Source organism: Lygodium microphyllum, chromosome 17 (assembly GCF_053477565.2).
Source record: "Lygodium microphyllum isolate KBCC chromosome 17, Lygodium_microphyllum_v1.1.10, whole genome shotgun sequence".
Taxonomy (NCBI): Eukaryota; Viridiplantae; Streptophyta; class Polypodiopsida; order Schizaeales; family Lygodiaceae; genus Lygodium; species Lygodium microphyllum.
Window position 1 is genome coordinate 32,565,793 of NC_141151.1, and position 16,606 is coordinate 32,582,398.

Below are 16,606 nucleotides of genomic sequence, written 5' to 3' on the forward strand. Positions count from 1 at the left end.
CACATGTATGTTCCACAATCTCCCTATGCTTGGCTAATAATTATGTGACATTGGTTGACCTAATTGCATTAAACATGGGCCTCATTGATTTTTATTGGGTTGTGGTTTGCTGAAATGATTGGAAAAAATTGCTATGGACTTATATCAGCTCTACATGGAGTTTTGATGTATGGATAGCTCATCTGCTTAGAGGGAGTTTATGGTAATATTGATTTTTAGCTCATTACAGCAAAGCAACTCAAAAGAGAGTTTAAGAAATGCTTACAGATCTTTGTCTTACACTTGAATAAGGAAAATTCAAATTAGCCCTTCAAAGTATCTAATTATTCAACCTTGTAGGCCCTACTTGACGAGTATAAGGATTTATTTCAGATGCCGATAGCCCTTCCCCCTAAGAGGCAAGTGGATCACCCACTTGATTTAGAGCCCCATTCCAAGCGAGTGAACAAGCTGCCTTATAGAGTCTCTAAGTGTGAATGTGAAGAGGTTGCAAAGAAAGTCAAGGAGTTACTTGAGATAGTTTCATTGAACTCAGTTCTTCCCCTTATGCATCTCATGTCTGTCCTGTTAGTTAAGAAGAAATATGACTCTTTCTGCATGTATATCAACTATAGAGACTCAAACAAAATCACTATGAAGAACTACTATCCCATCCCACGGATTGATGACTTGTTCGATGAGTGTTTTTCACTAAGATTGATATGTTCTCTGCACTCTGGCTACTACTAGATCCGTATGAGGGAGGGTGGTGAGATCAAAATAGCTTTCATGACTGATCATGGGCTTTATCATTTTCTAGTAATGCCTTTTGGTTTGACTAACACCCCCACCACATTTCAAAGCCTCACGAATAAAATTCTTCACCCCTTTCTATTTAAGTTTGTGCTTGTTTTATTTTATGACATCCTCATTTACAGCAAGTCACAAGAGAAGCACTTGGTGGCATAAGTTAGAAGGGTGTTTGATATCTTGAGAGAGCATCGACTCTTTGCTAAGGAAAGTTAGTGTATCTTTATGTAAACATCTGTGGAGTACTTGGGACATATTGTTAGCAAAAATGACACATAGGTTGATCCCCAAAAAGGTGCAATGTGTTAAGGTCTGCTGGTCCACTCCATCCCCTACTACTTCATTACATGGTTTCCTTGGTCTCTCTTCATTTTGTAGATGCTTCATTAAGCATTATGCCACCATTGCACACCTTTGGCTGATCAGTTAAAAAATGAATCATTCTTTTAGGATGCCACCATTGATCATAGCTTTAAATAGCTAAAGGAAATTCTTACTTTAGCCCCCATCCTCATATTTCTTAATTTCTCCAAGGATTTTACCATTCAGTGTAATGCTAGTGTGGTAGGGATATGGGTGCAGTCTTGTTGCAAGAGCATGGTGTGATTGCTTTGAGAGTTGTAAGCTTGATGACAAGGAGATGCAAATGAATGTGTATGACAAGGAGATGTTATCCATCCTCCATGCTATTAAGAAATGACACTATTGTTTATATGACATCCTCTTTCAAGTAAAGAGTGACCATCGAGTCCTCCAGTGCTTCCTGACTCAGTCTACTTTGACTCCTAATAAGCAAAGGAGATAGGTGATGACATTGCAAAACTATGATTTTGACATTTGTCACACTCAGAGAAAAGATAACATCGTGGCTGATTCACTCTCTCACATGTGGGCATGCAAAGTACAATCGAGGATCTTCAAGAAGCTTATTCTTGGACAAGGATTTCAACCACATATTCTAGGAATTACAACATGGGGTTCTTGAGAAACCCTTCACATGCAGTTTGCGTTTTTTGTGTTTTTGCATTTTGCATTTAGGGTTTGTAGCCCCAAAAAGGGGCGTCATCCTAGATTGACTATGCCTATTTATAGGCCACTTTCTCATTCATTCCTTACGGCTAATTCATTCGGCCTGTCACGTCTTCTCTCCACCGCCCTCACACCCCTTCAGGAGGACATTGCGGTTCGTGGTTCGTGGCTGTCCTCATCATCTTCCTTGTGCTACAACACCCTTCTTCCCTTGTATCACATTCACTCCATGATTAAGGTCTTCATTCCCTTCATTAGAGTTTCTTCTCTCTTCTCTTCTCTTCTCCATGTTTGTCGACTTCACTCCGTGTTTGCAAACCCTATTGTCTCGGTGGTATGCCATCTTTTTTAACGTGGTATCACAACTGGATCTGCTCAAACAGTGGCAAAGATCCTCCACTCTAGTAATGGCAAAGACCGGTGGCGGGTTCAGCATCCACTTCTCTTCTTCTTCCACTATATCAAAATCTCATTTTTGTAGGTTTTAGATGTTTTCAACTTGTTGCCCACACCCCTTTCGTGGACATCGTAGTCTCAGTTGTCCCTTGTTGTCATCTACAGTCTGGCCCTATTTCGACCTTCCACTTGCAGTTTAGAGTTTTTTACAGCAAAGCGACTGTTATCGATCATTCTCCATTTAGAAAATAATCTCGTTTTTAAATATTTCAGGTATTTCATCTTGCTGCCCATGCCCTGGATGCGAAGGACATTGCGGTCCAAGCTAGCCATTACTGTCTATAACAGTCTGGTTCATGTTTCCAACTTACCATACACTGTTTGAAGCTCATTTCAGCATACTGATTGCTATTGCTGATTTTTCCTCCGTTTTTAGTCTCTCTCTCCATTGGCTATCAAAGTATTATGCTCAAGGCAATAAGCTGTACCCAACACACACTAAGTTCTTTTCGAGCACACAAAGGCTCTAAGATCTTATGAGGTGATAAGCCCTCCCAAAGACTACCCCACAATGTAGAGGTTTCCCCCATCTATACGGGTGCACAGATCGGATGCCGTAAGCGCACGTAGTGAGCATCAGAAGGTCCCCAAGAACAAAAGAACTCTACTTTTTGCACACAAATCAATGTAGAAAGCTTGCACGACATGAACAAGAGACCAATTGGGTGCAATCTTCCCCCATGCTTTGTGTGAGCGCTCTACAAAGCATGTATTTCATATATTAATCATCTTCAAGATCAAATAATAGCCCAAATTACAAAATAGCACGCTTTAGCTTTTGAGTTTGCTTTTGTGCCAAATAGAATTAAAGCTAATGGGCACCCAAGAAGTCAGGCGTACCCAAATACAATGTCCAAATACAAATATCTAAATCGTGCGCCCATGCACATACAAAAATAATAAATGAATATCAAGCGCCTTGATAAATAAGCACGACAAAATATATGCGCCATACCTAAGGTATGCGCCCATCAAAATATTGACGATAACTTGAATACACGCTATCCTCCAATGCTTTCCACTGCCACCGCTGCTATCTCTACACATCAACTAAAGCATTCACAATCGTTAGTAAAATAAAACAATTAAATCGACAAAAGTGAATACCTAGCAGTCTTCAGCTACATAAATAAATTGGTTAGAAATCAATCCTAACCTTAATTTATCATGAGTGCGCACTCTAAACTCATAAACGTTTATTAATTTAAATATGTATTTTGCGGAATCACCCGCTATGGAATCACCCATGTACACATAAAATTAACAAAACGCCCGAAAAGGATAGGCGTCCCCATCGACTTCTCGCACAAAGAATTAACTTTGTGTATGAGCCCCGGTAATAAAATTTTACGAAATCCACCACAAAACCTCACGGAATCCACCGTGGCACAAAATCCACCGTGTAATATGCCTCCTGGCATCACCTATTTCTAGGTATAGTGGCTTCCACATCCCACATCTCCTCCACAGTCCACTCTCTTGAGAGCTTGTGGCTGTTCCCCACCCTTGACTCATCCTGAGCCTCCTTCTTCTCCACCCTATTCCACTTAGGTTCAAGAGGCTACTTTTGGGTGCTTTCTGACTTCTTGTTCTGAGCCCCAAATACCTTCTTCGGCACAACCAATGGTACTTTCTTCTTTATGAGATTCTTCGCAATCCGTGAGCCTTGAGTGGTTGGATTTCCTTTTTCCTTAGACCTGGGATTATTCTCTTGCTTCTCCCTCAGAGGGGGCTTCGATTTCTTCTTCAGCTTCAGAGGGGGCTCCTACTTCTACTCCTTGTGATTTAGAGAGGGATCCTATGTGCCATGAGGTTCTTCACACGCCACCACCTTTCACTTTCGAGGAGTGGCTCTCCTTTGAGCAATCATTTTCTCTGCTCATACCCAAGATCTAGAGGACCTACCTTGATCGGGACCCTTGGGTCTTCAACAACGACTTGGTGGCTAGGCCTTTGTATTCCTTCCAACATGGAGTCACGGAGCTAGTGGCTTCTCTCCTGAGGTTGAGTTTCGGGTTCTATTGCTCATCCCGTCTCCTAACTATCTTCAATGGTCTCCCTTTAGGTGGCATTCTCAAATTACAAAGTGGATCTTCTTCATCCCTTGGTCAGCATGGAGCCATCTTTTGAGATGGAGTATGGGCATATTCTTATGGTTCTCAATACCACACAAAGTGTGACATTCCTCCTATGCATTGCATGTTTTCATTATCTTTGTACTAGGGGCGCTTGGGCAAGTGAACAATTTTCCCACGAGAGACACTGTCCAAGTGGCACTTGCTACATGAGCGTTCTTCAGCATGTAGCATTGCATCTCCACCTCACTCTTCTCTTGATCCCCTTTTTGGGCCTAAGAGGGGGTGTTGAGAAACCCTTCACCCGCAGTTTGTATCTTTTGCATTTCTGCATTTTGTGTTTAGGGTTTGCAGTCCCGAAAAGGGGTGCCATCCTAGACTGACTGTGCCTATTTATAGGCCACTCTCTCATTCATTCCCTATGGCTGATTCATTCAATCCGTCACCTCTTCTCTCCAGCCTCTCCACCTCTCTCACACCCCTTCAAGAGGACATTGAGGTTCGCGGTTCCTGGCTGTCCTCATCATCTTCCTTGTGCTACAACACCCTTGTTCCCTTGTATCACATTCACTCCATGATTCAGGTCTTCATCATTCCATTCATCAGAGTTTCTTCTCTCTTCTCTCCTCTTCTCCATGTTTGCCGAGTTCACTCTGTATCCTCCCTGCAAACCCTACTGTGTCTTTGGTACATCATCTTTTGATAGGGTAATGGCTGAAAAATCCCAACATTAGCTCAATCATGACCTTATTTGGTCCCATGGAAAGATTGTCATCCTTGACTCTTCTCCTTTCACACAAATGACCATGGACGAGACACATTCTTGCCCCACTGTTGCTGAATACTTGGGTGTTTTCAAAAGATATGATAGGATTGTTAAAAACTTCCATTGGAAAGACTTATGGAGGGATGTCAAGGATTTTGTGACCATGCCACAACAAAACAAGAACAACATGCTTAGGCTCGCTAGCATTTTGTAGCCTCTTCCTATTCCTAAAGGGAAATGGACACATATCACATGGACTTCATCATGGACCTCCCCGTTACAAAGAAAGGATGGAACAATATATACGTGGTAGTTAATCGACTCACCAAAGCTATTCACTTTACCCCACTAAGACACTATACATTGCCTCTCAGGTGGCCACTCAATTTATGGAGTATGTCTTCAAGTTGCATGGATTACGAGAAGTCATAATGCACGATTAGGATGCCAAGTTTATGAGCAACTTTTGGCAAGTAGTTTTTAGATCTATGGACACCAAGCTTGCTCCATCCATTACTTCTTACCACCCTAGATAGATGGCTAGATTGAAAGAGTAAATAAATGGCTTAAGACGTACTTACAACACTTTTGCCATGATGTACAACAGTGTTGGGATATGTGGTTCCACTTGGCTGAATTTGCATATAACAACTCCACCCACTCTAGCATTGGGGTTTCCCCTTTTGAGGCATTATATGGGTACAAGGTTTCCCTTCCCATAGTCTTATTCAATGATAAGATCAACACTTAGAGCAAAGTCGAGGTGGATCGCATGCAGGCCCTGCTTTAGGAATGCAAGGTGAATCTTCCTAAGGCACAAACTCACATGAAACTCTATGATAATGAGAAAAGAAGGCATTTGGAATTCCAAGAGGGGGAGATGGTCCTCTTGAAAGTGCCCAAGTCCCATTACTCCACTCTCAAAGAGGGCAGCAGTAACAAGGTGGCCCATTGTTTCTATGGGCCCTATTGGATCCTTAAGAGAGTTGGTGATTTAGCCTACTGATTAGAGCTTCCCCCTACCACCAAGATTCACAATATGTTTCATATCAACCAGCTGAAGCCCTTCATTGGCACCTCAAGTGGACTATGTGGAAGAACTTCCCCCCATAGACGAAGAGGGTATAATTCAATATATCTCCGAGGCAATCATCGGGCAATGAGATAAATGCTTAAGATCTCGATTTATCAAGGAGTACCTCATCGAATGGCAAGGCCTACCCTTGAAAGAAGCCTCCTAGCACCTAGCCACTATTGTCAATGAATTTCCTCACCTCCAAGATGTCTAATGGGCTGAAGACTAGCAAGTTATGTCTCCTTTTGACCACATCGTGCCCCTGTAAATTTTGCACATTGTTTTAGAACAATTTTGTACTTGCCCAAATCATAGGAATGTGCTTCCTAGATGAACTAAAAGTACACATCATAAGCTCAATTTTGAGACATCGGGGGACTAGTGGGTGGCAAGAAGAACCATTGCATGTGAAGACTGAGTGCACGACTCGATCTTATCAGATTGGCGGCACACTCACAATGCACGAGAAGAACCTTCTCTTTTCCTTGTTGGGTACCAATAATTCGAGAGTATGCCCTGCCCAGAAGGTTGTGTGAATCCATGCGTGACTGGTGAGAGTCTTTCGCATGATCTGTGCACGTCCAGACGGAGCAAAAAGGAAGTATCGACGCGTCAGTCAGTCGATTATCATGCCCGCACGTGCCATGGTCGGTAGGGTGGCTTCGTCAAAATGTGGTATACACCATGGTTATAATTTTCAGCCAGGATACCACCAGATGATTTCTTGAAAGTTTGCATGTGCGCTCGTGGTCTCTTTCACTATTCAATTTGTAAATCCCCTGCATTAAATGACGCCCTTTTGTAGATTTATCCCCTTGAGGATAGACTTAAAGATCCATTTTCCTTAAGAAACTTACTCTTTTTTTTTTTTTTTCAAATTCTTATAAAAACCCTTCTTTTTAAATGCAATCTTATAAAGTTTACGAAATAAAACAACCTTTGTGTTGATTACATGTGGTACACCTACATTTTTGAGGTGTAGCCCTTGAGGGTAGAGTGCTCTACTTTTTGTTTGCTCTCTTCCATGCCACATCAACATGCTTGGCCTATTTATTTTAATGTTAGGTTGCATGTTATATTAAGTCCTTTTGACATGCCATCTTCTTTGTCGAGGGTTTTGTAGTTATCCACATTAACACAACAATATCCTTCTCTTATATCCATTCACTTTGACATCCCTATTCTTAGGTATTGTCACATCCAATATATCTCCTACCTACACATCTCATGTTGTGACTTTTATGTTTTTGTTTGGCTGCTTTTTTATCATTGGATTCATCATTTAAATGTTTACATTACCTAGAGAGCTTTGGTTGAATGTTATGATGTTTACAAGTTCCATATGTAAAGTTTGTTGGCTTGCTTCCATTTTTAAGAATTTGGACTTTTTTGGATTCATTCCACTCTTCGTATTGGTTGGCTCTCAGTGGATTCTATGTTTGAGCTCCTATAATGAGTTAGGCTTGATTGGTTTTTAAAGAGAAGGTATAGAAATACATTTATATATGCAAATTCTGAAGTGAAATTTGGGAGAAATACATAGGTTTGTTAAGAGAAAAGGGCCATTGTATCTGTGAAATTATGTTCTTGAGAACTTTTTTCGGTTAAACCTCTTAAATGCATGTGATATTGAAGGTTTCCTCAGTAGTCAACACCCTTCCCCATGATCAATTTATAGAGATACAACTATAAAAGGAGTATTTCGAAAAAAATTATGGAATAAACTTGCAAATCTTTCAAGAACAAGATATTAGACACAATTTCCCTTGATAGGGGGACTATATCTTGGCTAAATAGCTAGATGAATCACTTCCCAAAAGTGTGGTATATGTGTGTTTGAATGCACCTATATGTGCGTAAGGTGCATGTGTATCTATGATCATATGCTCATGGTTTTGGAAAAGCATGATCAACCATGCCTAGAGACCATTACTACTTGCAACATGCTAGAGTGATACAAGAGAAGAAAAATATCATAGGTGACATGGCATTTCTATATTAGGTGTGCAATTGCATTGGCAAAATCACCCAAAACAACTAAGGGGAAATGGAATGATTTTGGGATTGTCAAAGACATTAAACTAAAAGGCAATTATAATGTTTTAATTCCTTGAGAATTTGTAAAAAGCACATAAGTTATATTTGTCATAATAGGTCCTATGCCTTACTGCCTCCCTTGTTCATAGCTAAGTAGAGTTAAATGGTGTTACCTCAATGATGGTTCTCAAGAATGATTTTTCTGAATTTGTACTATGGTTTTCAACTCCTATCTTATGCTCAATGAATATTCTTGAAAGTATTTTCATATGATGCACCACAATTGTACTTTTACAAAGATATAGATGTAACTAAATCAATGACTTTTTGGAGGATGTGTTGGAAAACAAGTAGTAATGAGCACGCTTTCCTCTATCATGTAATAATTAGCTTTTAAGCACCTTAAGTGAATAAACATAATGTATCAAAACACATGAAATATTGGTGGACTATATCAAGATAATGTAAAGAAACACATGAAATATTGGTGGGATATATTAAGATAATGTAAAGAAACACTCATAATATCAAGGTCATCTACTATTGTTTGGATGTTTCATGAAACTTTCTTTTACATACTAAATTATTATGCATTTTTGTAGCAAAATTGTGAAATGGAAAGGTTTGCAATCCTAGTCATGTGCCTAATGCCTTGTAAACACCCTGATTTGATTTAAAGAACTTTTGTAAGCTCTATGTAGACCAAAAGACTAATAGATTAATGTTTGATGTGTAGCAAGAAGTGATGATGCTAAGAAGAAAGGTGGATCATATACAAAAAGACAGAAGGTTATAATTGACTCAAATTTTAATTTTACATGGTCTCTTAATCTACATGAAAGTGGCATTATATTGGAGTTTGATCTTTTACATTGGAATCTCTCTCTCTCTCTCTCTCTCTCTCTAGGCATTTCAAGGGTGATGACTTGACTTCTCTTACTATTGAGGAGCTTGGTCTGTTGGAGAAGAAAATATGCAAAGGACTAAGAAACATTGATGTCTTCAAGGTAACACACCAACACTCTTAATGAGAATAAGATTTTACGAACTCAATTGTAAGGAAAGTTTTCCAATATTTAAGGCATTATGTATATGCTTTTGTCATTTGTAGGATAAGGTTGCAATGGAGCAATTACAAATCCTTACAAGAAAGGTAAGAAAATAAGCGTTGGATTAGATAACATACTTTTTATACGCATTATTTGTATGAAGCCCTTTATTTTTTTGTAGAGTCAAGCAATGGAAAAGAAGAACAACGAAATAAGGCAACAGGTTTGGTCTATAAAACAATTCAATGTACATCTTGTTTATATAATCTTATGTTTAACATCTAAAATATTCTATTTTGTGTTTTTGACCATATTACAAAGATCCACTATCGTATTTGTAATGACTAGAATTAAAATACTTGTCCTTGCCCTTGATATTTTTGAAAAAAGGATTCAATATATTACTAAGCTCATGTAAGCTATCAAAAAATTAAACCAAGGCTTCTTTTATGTCATAATTAGTGTATTTGCATTTCAAGAATGTGTCATGTAGAGATACCAAAATCTATCATATTATATTAGCTCTCTTTGAAATATTTTAGGATTTTATCATATCATGACATGTCATTACCATTGTATTTATATTGCAGGTACAATATCTTTGTCAATGTCCTTTCGACTTTGACTTAAACTCCACTATGGGAGGAGCCGATCATTAACACAAGGGAATTTGGTCATTGAAATATCAATAGAGTAGATATAAGAACTAGTTTTATAACATGTAAAAAAAAAACAAAACAATGTATCATTTGAATATAAGCATGTGGTTATATAGTGTCATATGACAATCAAACACTTTTCTTTCCCTAAGCTCTCTTAAGTATTAATAGACTTATATTCTACCTAATATAAACACATTGATATTTTCTTTGTATTCTCTTTATATTTCTCATTGCTATGATAGAACCATTACTATTTCCTTTATGCCCTCTTGATCTTCCATGTGCAATTGAGTAGTAAGTATGTCAAATATAGGTATGATTAGGTCTATTTCATTCGTAAGTGAGCCTATTGAAATTTTTTTGCCAATGCCAATGCTAGATGAAAATGATTGTGATAAGTTTTGGTTATCACCCTGGTCACAGAGAACAATAAGCCAACAAATTATCTGTTATACAAAATAAAGTTTTTGTAAGTTTTGGATATGACCTCTATTATAGAGAACAATTGTTTTATTTGTCATCCCTATTCAATTTCTGTTTCTTAATATACTTCTATATGTCTATATTGTATGCTTATTATTAGTAACAATGTTATTCCAAAAGTCTTTGTGGTGTTTTTGGCCTACCTATGTAACAAGTTAGATGAATCTTTCATAGCATTATTAAAATTTCCTAATCTTCTAGCTTATAAAACTTGATTTTTGAATCTTTTCCTTATTTATTATCTTATGAGAATTATGATTGATATTTTTCAATTTCTAAGGTGAAAGATAAAACCCTTGTAATGACATGAGAAGCTTTTTCTTGAGGGTCTAACACGACAAGATACAGATCTCATATTGACGTTCAAAGTGATGAAATTGTTTATAAAAAACATTGTCCCCATCATCGCTAAACGTGTTAGTAGTAGTGTCTCCATAAAACCATCACTGTTTGCGTCGCTATTAGTACCACAAATTTTTTTGATTTTGCGAGGCTAATAGCGACGCAAATAGCGACGGTTTGTGATGCATGTAGTAAATTTGTGATGCGTGTAGGGATGGTTATAGAGAAAAGAAATGGTCATGAAGATGAGCACAAAATGTACTTGAACACACAAGATTGATATATAGAATAAGGAGAAGATTGCTGATGAAAACTCATGGAATTATGGCAAGATACAATGGATGATAACAACACAGTACATAGAAGATGTCTGCATAAATCACAAGACTCAAAAAGAAGATGTGTACTCCACGTATTCAAGTGCGAGCTATAGATCCTCGCCATTGAAAAGCTTTGTCCCGATACAAAGGAGCAGTGAAAGGACTCTGCAAAATGAACAACTACACATCAGTCCACCATACATAATGCATTTTTTAAAAAAAGTAACTACAAATAAGAAATATGATTGACTTATTGGATCATCGTGTGCATACAGCCTATCGATCACTAAGTAAGACCATGTCTCTCTGTACATCAACTCTCGAAGCTAGTATGATTGTGGTTTGTAATGGAGTGCTACAAAGAAAACATAATACAATTGTTAGAAACACGATTCTTAGTACAAGTGATATTGTAAATAAGAAAGCGAGAAGAAGAAAAAAAATACTTACAAAGTTCTCCAAATAAGTCATGTGGCTGCCACTCCCAAGATGATGGACTAACCCTACCTTTAGTTATGCCCTTGCTGCCTCCTACCAATGTCACCAATGTCTTGGAGGGTCTCTAGCCTCATCCTCGAGTCTTCACCAGTCATCTACTTCTAGCCACTCGAGCTTTGAGACACCACTCTTGAGTGTCTTGCATGTGTCCAATCGTATGTGTGACGCATACACACGCATACACTCAATCATCCACTGAGTGAAAAACCTCTCTGCCGCGATGGGTGTCAAAGACTCATCATGAACGGATGCTACTATGTAGTCCTTTCTCCTCTAGGGTATGTTCTTCCTATGGTCTAAGACGTGCAGTAGAAAAACTTGTTGAAACAACTCTCTAATGTGAGACATCACCCTTCTTCCCTCATCATTCATGATCATGGCTCTTGTCGTGTCATCCACGAGGTATCCATACCCCTCTAGGGCATGTCTAAGTTGTGTCCTCTTTCACCTATGACCGCGCTCATGGGCATAACCAGGAGACCCCTCTACATTTGGCATACCCACAGGGGTGGTATCTCTTGGAGTAGCACCCATAGGGGTGCTATATATACACGGTTGGTGGAGTCACTAGAGTAGATGTCCCCACAGGTGTGGCAAATTCTACAGGTGATACGCCTCCACTAGAACAAGGAGACAGTCACACTTCATCGATGCCTCCACAACACCCACGTGAGCCACCCTCTCTCCAACCTGCACGAGAGCAAGGAGTAGCACCTATATCTCTAGCCGACTGCAGGCTCATAATATTCACATCTCAATTGCACCCCCTAGACCCCTCCCTCTGTTCGGGCGTAGTCTGGAGCTCTACCTCGTCTACTAGAAACCGAAGCATCAGAGCGTGCCAAAGTAGATCTAATGGAATGGCCTGATGGTGTTTGAGATAGCTCTTGGTCTACCATATCTCTGAATTGGGCCATCCGAGATCTGGAGACGTGTGTGAATATCTCCTGCAACTTCGCGTCGCTTATCCCTCGACTCATCCTGCTCTCCAACTATCGTCAAAGGTCACCCGCGCAAACAAAAAATGATGTTAGCAAAATCATTATAAAGCATAATTTTTTGGATAGTGAGATGGTGCAAAAGAATGGATAGTATTGGCATCAATCAATATGAATACAAATTTTTATAGCTAGTGTAATTAAATATGAAATAAAGTAAGGACACAAGTGTTTTTCTCCAAGGCTATCTTTGGTAAAGTCCATTAGGTAAATAAGTTAATGGTAAAGTATTGGAGCTTCTCGATGTGCCTTTTCATATCAATGCCTATTTCAAGGGTAAGAAAAAAGAGGTTATTTTCCATGAATTTAACAACATTTTCCTTGACTTTGCAACTTTGATAATCAAATTTTCTAATCTATATCTAGAAGAGATGTACGGATCAACGAAGTTTATAATAAAGCTAGATAAAAATGAGATATTGAAGTGTAGAAAATTAGAAATAGTATTTTTATCTTTATGAATAGAGCACTTTCATTAAATCTATGCAATGGTTCATTGTCCCCTAGTATTCAATCTAAAACAACTAGTAGTTATGGAACATTTTGACTTCGTTGTCAAGCGTTTTTTTGAAAACTGAAATCCCCTAGTCAAATTGTAGTTAGGTTTGATTTTTGTTAGCTTAGTTGTTTGTGTGACAGTTTGTTTTGTTGTTTCGTAATTTGATTTATTGTGATTGTTTAGCTGGGGATTTGTTTCTGTCATTTTGTTTGAATTGTTGAGTGTGGAACTTGATAGCCTTGGTCGAGCTTGGTATTTTTTTAAACAGGATAAAGTTGGAGTTTGCGATTAGCTACCGAACATTGAGAAGCTAGGTATGTATTCTTGTTGAGACTCTTGCACATCACAGGGATTATGGGTTCACGAGCACTTCACGTTGCACTTATTAATGCACTGCACTCGGGGGTCGTCTCTTGTCCTTATCAATTATTTCCATGCCATGGGTTGGGATTAAGCACGCTTTGCACCATCATTGAGTACTAGCACGGCACGAGGTCCGTTGCAACTATATGTAGTAAATCTTAGATACACGCGCACATGAGAGAGCACCTGCCATTGAGCACGCACGTTTCTCGCATGCACCATTTGGGATGTTCATCACAAAGTTAGGAACCTCTGGTTGAGGGGGTAAGGTGATTGGGAGAGTTCGAGGGTCGTGAAGGACGCCATCAATTGTGAGAAGGGTTGTTCATATTTGGTCAACATCTTGAGGACCACCATTTTCTAGAGTGATGTGAGATTATGGACGGGTGGAGCGGAGTATATCATATCTTCTTATGAGAGTTGAGAGGTGAGGATAAGGAATTTTAAATTAATAAGAAATTTTGTTTGCATTTTGCATGATGCACGGTCACATCTAGATAGGCTAGGCACAATTCTTCAATGCATACATTATTTTGTTTGTAGCATGGATTGATTAATTGCATATCATAGATCAATTACATTTTTTATCAAATCATGTATGGTTGAGCACGAAGTTCCTTCCAAATCATATTTTTGCTAGGGCACATTGCATGAAAATAAAATTCCAAGAAAGCAAGAGGCCGCGGCAGCAGCAGCAACGAGAGCAGCTCACATAGGTTAGAAATAAGCTCAGTGAAAGAGAGAGGATTTGCCAAAGATGTTTACAAGACTGTTTGGGAAGCCGAAACAAGAGCTTGCAACATTGGCTAACTTAGACAAACTAAATGAGACATTAGAGATGCTGGAGAAAAAAAAAAAAGTTTACAGAAAAAATCGCAATGGAAATTGAGAGGGCAAAAGAATTCACAAAAGCAAAAATAAAAGAGCTGCAATTCTGTGCTTAAAGAGAAAGAAACTTTATGAAGTGCAAGTTGAGCAGCTTGGGAACTATCAACTGTGCATACATGATCAGATGATGTTGTTAGAAGGTGCAAAAGCTACAACAGAGACTGTGGTAGCTTTAAGAACTGGAGCAGCAGCTATGAAAGCCATCCAAAAATTGACGAACATAGATGATGTGGACAAAACGATGGATGAAATCAATGAGCAGACAGATAATATGAAGCAAATTCAAGAGGTCTTGTCTATTCCAATCGGTGTGGCTGCAGATTTTGATGAGGATGATCTCTTGGCTGAGTTGAAAGATCTTGAGGAAGTAGAACTGGAAGATCAGGTGTTTAAACCTCCAACAACAGTTCTTGTTTCTTGGCTACCTTCCGTACCATCTAAACAGCCAATTCAACTGCAAAGGATAACAGTCCAAACAAGTGTTGAAGACGAGGAGCTAGAAGCACTGCAAGTTGAGATGGCCTTGTAGTGCAGTATTGCTGGTGTGGTCAAGTTAGAATGTAGACAATGGCACACCTTCAAAGAGCCCCTTACGACCATATGATGGCAGACGACGTCGATGCTTTTCCAGATCAAATGCGAGAGGAAAAACTGGGATCAGACTCAGATGACAAATTCGAGACCGATTATTAACGAACAGATAAAAAGAGAGAGGACCCTCTGTGTGAACATGGAGAAATCGACTACTAGGTCAGCCGCATCATCACCATTATCGCTCATCCAGAACCTCGAAAGGGCAGCTGTGGGCACCCTCACCTCATTCAAATTCACCCTCACCCTATTCAATTTGAATGAGGATCACCTTGTGTTCAAAAGAAAAAGATCTGCTGTCAACACAACACACAAATTCTAATGAAATCTGTCTTCATGCCGGGTAATGAGGACGCAGAAATCACAGATAGTCATCTGGAGCTGCGTATCATGAGACATCGCACAGATATGAAGTTCAAACTCTAGATCAAAGCACGGAAGGTAGAGAGAGAGCGCAACTTTCTGTTACGAAGGCCTGCAGACAGCAGAAAGAAGAATAAAAAACAAGAATGGGCAGATTATGATGATGATGCTATGATCCATCTCGTCCTGTCTCTCATGCTCTAAATCGGCTTCCGCATCGGCCTTTTATCCGAGTTCCTGCAGGGGCGTATTGAGCTCCTGCTGCCGCTGCTGCCGTCAATGGCTACTTATCAGATGTTCTTGGCTATGCTGGTCGCCCTAGCTTTGTTGATGATCGTGGGAAAGGTCACATTGGTCTTGCTCCAGGCTATAGCGCTACCCAGCTAGAGAGAGAGAGAGAGAGAGGGAGAGGGCAAGGTCGATTAGCCCTCGATATATAGACAGACCTGCGAGACAGATTGACTCAGGTCGCTTGAGCTTTGCTTGCGACAGCTCAGGAGATGAAGGAGCACCGTGATGTAGAGCAGCAAACACGTTATTCCGCTTGATTTATGGTTGCGTGATTGCAGGCTTCACACTGCAACTCAGGTAGCTAGAGAGGGAAAAAGAGAGAGCACCGTCGGAGACAGGAGCTCTCCGCCTGGTTCTGGAATATGTGTATCTGTGAAAGGCCATAGCCTTTGCCTGCGACGATGGACATTTTGAGCTGATGTTTTAGAAATTGAGACAGAGAGAAAGGGGGAAAAGGTAGCAAAGTTGTTTTGACAAAAACCGTCATGGAGGACGCCTTGTCTGTCAGAGTTTTAGTTTCCAAAGAAATGAACCATCTCACTAGCCAACAAACGCGTCAAGAAAAGCATGGAGTTTTTAATAGCTTTAAAGACTATTTTTTAATACTTAAGCTTTTGAAGCTTAAAAAAGTGTGCCTTAGCGTGTAAACATTTCACCTTGTAAAAAGCCTAAGGCTTTTTTGGAAAAGCAAACGTTTCTTCAACGTAAGGGAGGATGTCAAAAAAACTATAAAAGGAGAGGAAGGTGGAGAGTTAGGGGCCCCCTTCCCTTGTATCTACTTGTCATCTTGTGAGAGATGTGAGAGGAGGGTCGCATGTGAGAGATCTTTTGGACGTGCTATTGTGGAAAAGGAAGAAGTCAGACTTTGTAGTGCCAAGCTTCAGGTCGAGGCTATTAAGGTATGAGAATATAATTTATTTGGTTGTTGTCAAAATTTTGGATACTTTCTATGTGAGTTGTCTTGTGTGGTTGTGATTTTTCGTCGAATATTTAAATTTTCCAAGTTGAGTTGTGCATTCAACAAGGTCAAAA

General features: G+C 39.5%; 1 protein-coding gene and 1 pseudogene across 2 annotated transcripts in view; both read left to right on the forward strand.

Moving 5' to 3' along the window:
• Positions 1–10,157, forward strand: part of LOC148021760 (MADS-box transcription factor 23-like) — an 80,869-nt gene extending 70,712 nt beyond the window's left edge. Inside the window, exons 3-7 of one of the 2 annotated variants that reach the window (XM_087696647.1) lie at positions 8,964–9,016; positions 9,135–9,234; positions 9,339–9,380; positions 9,458–9,523; positions 9,867–10,157. In XM_087696647.1, coding sequence (XP_087552773.1) covers positions 8,964–9,016; positions 9,135–9,234; positions 9,339–9,380; positions 9,458–9,523; positions 9,867–9,935 — 330 coding nt within the window. In that variant the 3' untranslated portion in view covers positions 9,936–10,157. The remainder of the gene's footprint in view (positions 1–8,963; positions 9,017–9,134; positions 9,235–9,338; positions 9,381–9,457; positions 9,524–9,866) is intronic. The other variant, XM_087696648.1, reaches the window with a different exon arrangement.
• Positions 10,158–13,223: 3,066 nt separating this feature from the next.
• Positions 13,224–14,964, forward strand: LOC148021762 (vacuolar protein sorting-associated protein 32 homolog 1 pseudogene; annotated as a pseudogene).
• Positions 14,965–16,606: the final 1,642 nt, after the last annotated feature.